Source organism: Dendrobium catenatum, unplaced genomic scaffold (assembly GCF_001605985.2).
Source record: "Dendrobium catenatum unplaced genomic scaffold, ASM160598v2 fragScaff_scaffold_716, whole genome shotgun sequence".
Classification (NCBI taxonomy): domain Eukaryota; kingdom Viridiplantae; phylum Streptophyta; class Magnoliopsida; order Asparagales; family Orchidaceae; genus Dendrobium; species Dendrobium catenatum.
In genome coordinates, this window is record NW_021319178.1 from 2,049,577 (window position 1) to 2,055,280 (window position 5,704).

At 35.5% G+C, this 5,704-nt stretch overlaps 1 protein-coding gene across 1 annotated transcript; it reads left to right on the forward strand.

Annotated features, from left to right (window-relative positions):
- The first annotated feature begins 223 nt into the window (after positions 1-223).
- Positions 224-1,339, forward strand: LOC110092365 (uncharacterized mitochondrial protein AtMg00810-like). The gene has a single exon (XM_020816881.1). The coding sequence runs from the start codon at positions 224-226 to the stop codon at positions 1,337-1,339; it is 1,116 nt and encodes a 371-aa protein (XP_020672540.1).
- The last annotated feature ends 4,365 nt before the right edge of the window (positions 1,340-5,704 follow it).

Sequence of the window (5,704 nt, forward strand, 5' to 3'; positions counted from 1 at the left end):
CGATCATGTGTGCAAACTACACAAAGCCATCTATGGCCTAAAGCAGGCTCCCAGATAGTGGTTTAACAAGCTCACACAGTTTCTCTTAAACTTTGGCTTTAAGTTCAGTAAAGCCGACCCCTCTTTGTTGATCTACATCACCCTGCAGATCCAACTATTCTTGCTCATCTATGTTGATGACCTGCTACTGACCAGAAATCATCAGCAAACAATTCAACTACTGATGCACCAACTACAGACAAACTTTGATCTAAAACAGCTCGGGACGGCAAAACTATTTCTGGGAATTCAAATCACTCAAACGCCCACTGGTCTTTTCCTAAGCCAATCGCACTATGCTCGTGACATCCTGCTCTCCTCTGGCTTCGACTCCTGCAAACCAGTTGTCACTCCTATCTCCCTAAAGTCTTCAAAAGATATTGCAGATCACACTCCATACGACAACCCCACTCTCTACCATCAACTTGCAGGATCCTTACAGTATCTAACAGTAACCCGACCAGATATTGCCTTCACAACCAACATTATCTGTCAAAAAATGCACAGTCCGACTGTCTCTGATCATCACCTTCTAAAGTGCCTACTCAGATATATCAAGGGGACAATGCACTACGGCATTCCGCTCAAATCCGGTTCACTACATCTCTCTACCTACAGTGATGCGGACTGGGCCGCTAACACAGAGGATAGAAAATCGATTTCAGCATTCTGCACCTACCTTGGCGACAATCTCATATCTTGGAGCGTGAAGAAACAATCAACAGTGGCAAGGTCCTCAACAGAGGCTGAATACAGGGCGTTAGCCGCGGCTACTTCAGACGTCCTTTGGCTACGTCGTCTAATGGCAGACTTTCAAGTCCCACAACAAACGCCCACACCAATCTTCTGCGACAACATCTCTACACTTGCTCTAGCAAACAATCCAGTGTTTCATGCGAGAACCAAACACATAGAGATTGATCACCATTTCATCAGCGACCACATCAAAAACAAAACGATCGAGGTGTCTCACATTAGCTCACTGGACCAGCCGGCGGACATTCTCACCAAGCCACTGAATGCAATCAGGTTCTCTCTTCTACGCGACAAATTAACACTCTGTCTCCCAGAGCGTTCATTTGAGGGGGGGCTGTTAACACACCTCCACTCACCCGCGGTTAACATCATCATCATGCTCTGCCATCTCAGCAGTAGTGAACCTCGTCTCACTGAACCCGCAGTCTGGCGCCAACGGCTTCTGACTTACCCAACGGCTTGTCTCCCCAAAAAGCTCTATATAAGCGTCTACTGTACACTGCAAATATCATGCTTCTCTAATGAGATGATATGGCTTCCATGAAACCTTCTACTCTCTGTTTTCCTCTTTTCTAACCTTGCAGGTCTTCGTTCAATATATATGGAGTGATCTAAATTAACTATGACAAGTTGAGTTAACACCACCCTAGGATAGCTTCTGGCTCCCACATGCTACTCGCAACAAGAATTATTACTTTGGTGATAGATGAGGAAGATTTTCCATGTAGGCTACCCCCAATCAATCTCTTCCCAAACTTAGCTCCTTTGGTTAAAGTACACTGAGTAAGATGCAATCCAAGTAATTGATTGGATTTTAAATAAAAATTAATGATGGAAATTTAATGCAAATCCAATTTATATGATTTGCTTTAGATGTTTCATAGAGTTCATTCCTAAGTCAAATTTCATGACAATTTAAACCCGCATGCGTTAGGATTCATAGATTCATGAAAAATATGCATAAGTGCAATTTTCAAATATTTCTAAATTTAAAAAAATAATAATAAAATGGATTAAATGCTCAGAGGATTTCTAATTTTTAAAACTCATTGATATCAAATTAAGCTCCGCATAGTTTTCGTTAGCCATAATGTTCATTTATAAGAGTTTGACATTTTTTTTATATTGAAATTCATTGTTATATTATCATTTCATATGTCAGCTACGATCTTTTAATTTGGCCTTGGAATTTTTTTTGTGAGTTGTTTGCATGTTATTTATGATCCCTAAAATTTAGTATAATTTTTAGAGGTTATTTAATATATTTAATTGTTTAAATGCTATGTATTTTAATTATTAAAATTTGAAAAATATCAAAAATAATTATGGTATAATTTAAGATATTTAATGTATGGAATTTGATTTTCCAAAATATGTATGTTAGGAGTTTTCCTTCACTTTTTTCTTATGATTTTAAAAATTTTATTAGGGAAAAATAGAAATCTTAAATTACCATATTTCCCTTAAGATATACATTAAAATCAAGTAATAGTTCATGGGCATGTGGCACCACTAGGACCTTAACTTAATTTTTCTTGAGCTATTAATTAAGGAAATAAGTAATATTTCAATTATTATGATAGAAAAAATCCCAAATAGCTTTCGAAAAATTTGGAGTTTCTCAAATCATTAATTTGAGTGATCACATGCATTGGTATATTTTTCCAAAATAAAAACAAAATTTTCTAACTTTTTTACTTCAAAACTTAATTTATTTCTAATTAGGAAAATCAATTTCATTGCAAAATTTTTCTTTTAATTTATGGATTTACTTTTATTTTAAAACTCAATGAATGATTTGAAATACTTTCAAATTTAATGAAAAATTGTATTTTAATTATATAATTTTTATAATTAATATGATATTTATAATAATTATGAAAAAATACCAACAAAAATATTTTTTTTTGTGAGTAAATATATTATTCAAATTTCATATGCATTGAATTTATGTACATTGATATATGTATTTTGCAATATTAAATTCTGCATTAATTTTATTATTGAAAAATTCATCCTTCTCTTTTTTTTTTGGTTAATGCCCACAAAGGAACATACGCGTTACATAATTAAAAAGTTACAAGTTCTTAGAGGACCAGAAGCTCTCTAAAAGTACAATAATTGAAGTAAAACCTAATGAGCATGAAATCCTATCTATTATATTACAAAATAAAAAGAACAGATAATCAAGAAAAGGAAGCAAACCCAAGAAGAAAAAGCAAGCTAGTAAATTAGCAGTCACGACGGTCAACACCAGTAGCTCCAACCTCCAACCACGCTTAACAACACAAGCACCCAAATATCTATATCAAGTTAAGAGGCTCCAAAAGAAAATAAGAAACCAAAACTAAACAAAATAAGAAGGCACTTCACCCACAACAGGAAAGCAACATAGCACCAACACCCATAACCCAACAGAAAAAACAACCCCTAGCCCAGAGGACAAGACAACAACACCAAAAGCCACACAACCAATAGAACACCAAAGCAACTAAAGAAAACCTAGAAGCAATACAAGCCTCACCACAACCCAAAAAACACAGACATAAACAGAATTTGCCCCGACCAACACTAATTGACATTGGATCTTGAGGAATTGCCACTAGAATACGTGAACTTGTAATTCATTCATTTATTTTTCTTTCATTTCTTACCAAAACTACATTTCTCTTATGGCTTGATCTCTCATCTTTAAGGTCATGGTATGGTATTAATGATACACATCCTTAAGCATTTAAAAACAATCTTAATTAATTAATTTTTTTCCATAATTTTGACCCTTTGGTGTTATTATTAAAAACATTAAATAATTCTTAAAAATAATTCAATATTCATAATGTTTCTTGACTTTATTGGAGACATTTGGCATGTTAATCTTTTTCTAATTTGATATTGGTTGATTAATTAGCTAAATTACCCTAATTATCCCTGGTTGTCTTAGTTATTCAAGTGTTAGTTTCAATTATAGTTTGAAAATACTTTCACACAACTCCTCACTAACCTATTTTGATATGAGATCATCTCATATAGATCAATATCCTCTCTCTCCTCGCTCTGAGCGCCGTCAAGGCGATTTAGGGTTTCTTCATGGTGCGAGTGATTTTGAGCTCGATCCAGTCTTTTTTCTTGCGTGGATCTCGCTGGAGTTGGTGTTTTGTGAGTTTCCTTCTTCTCTTTGCCCTTTCGGGCTGTTGGAATGGCTGGGGTTCCTCCTTCCAACCCGTGGGGGAAGATTTCGGGCCCGATTCAAGGCTTAAACAGGGGCTTTTTTTCTTTAGATGGAGAGGGTGCGGTTTCTTCGCCTTCTCGGTCTTTTAAAGATGTTCTTTCTGCTGATCCGATGTCAGGTGACAAAATCCCTAACTTAACTCAATCGACGTTTAATGGAGTTTCGGCTGTTCTACTTTCGGACGAAGATGTCCTTAAACTTGCATCTCCATTTCAGTTCACCTTGGTAGGAAAGTTTGGTTTGCGTAGACCGAATCTCAACTCTATTCGTAGTTTTTTCGGTAATTTGAAGTTATCTGGTTTCTTTTCAGTTGGTTTAATGGATTCTTGCCATGTTGCTATTCAGCTTTCTAATGATCTAGATTATAGTAGGATTTTTGTTAGAAGAGCTTATTTCATTAACAATTGTCAAATGCGCGTTCTTAAATGGACACCTTTTTTTGATGTTAAAGAGGAATCTCCCATTGTTCCGATTTGGATCTCTTTTCCTAACCTAAGATTACATTTCTTTAACCCAAAAGTTTTGCATGCATTAGGCTTGATTTTTGGTAGGCCGCTTCAAACTGATCAGGCCACTGCTGCTAGAACTCGACCTTCTGTTGCTAGAATTCTGGTGGAAGTTGATATTTCAAAAAAACATCTGAAGGAGGTTTGGGTGGGTTCCAAAGCCTTTGGTTATCTTCAAAAAGTTGAGTTTGAAAAAACACCGGATTTCTGTCAAAACTGTAAGATTCATGGTCATTCTGTTAGTGAGTGTTTCAAGTTGCATCCGCATCTTAAAAAAACTGCTCTTCAAAATAAAGAGGTTTCTGTTTTCGAAGAAAATCTAGTTGAAATTCCCTCTAATAACGCAGAAAACCCCGTGAATTTAGAACAAAATTTAAATGTGATCAATGAATCTGTTAGCCCTGCTGTTACAGAGAATCCGAAAAATAAATTTTCGATGTTAGAAGACCTTAATGAAGAAAATGAAGTGATCTCTAATGTTTGTGTGAAAGAACCTGACATTTATATATCGATAGATTCTATGCTTAATTTACCTAAAGATATGCTTGATCATGCTCATAAACAGGTTGATGTTTCGAATGAGCAAGCTAGTACAGAAAAAGAGGGATGTGAGGAAGGGGAATTTATCCCCAACTTGAACAATGAAATGGATCTTTATGAGGTGGCTGGTAATATCATGGAGAATAAAGAGGATAGCTTTACTACTAACGATGTTGGTAAGCCTTCTTCCTGTGATGAAGATGGGGAGTTCATTAAGGTGGGAAGGAAAAAGGGTAAGAATATCTTACCTTCGACGCCCCGTCCAACCCGTGCTAAAACTTCTTCAAAATCTTTTAATGGTTAACACACTTATCTGGAACATAAGAGGTATTGGTGGTAAGGACTCTTTTTTTAGAGCTAAAAATTTGTGTAGAATTTACAATATTCAAACTCTTGTTTTACTTGAGCCTTTTCTTGCTAGGGATAAAATTGCTATTACTGCTAAAAAATTAGGTTTCTCTGACTATTTTGTTAACTGTTCGAACAAAATTTGGATTTTCTGGAAAAATTTTGTCGATTTAAATATTCTTGATGATTTTCATCAAGTTGTTAATGTCAAGATTTCCCTTTTCAATTTTAGTTGTAAAGCTTCTTTTGTTTATGCTGCTAGCACTAGCTCTGGTAGGGCTGTTTT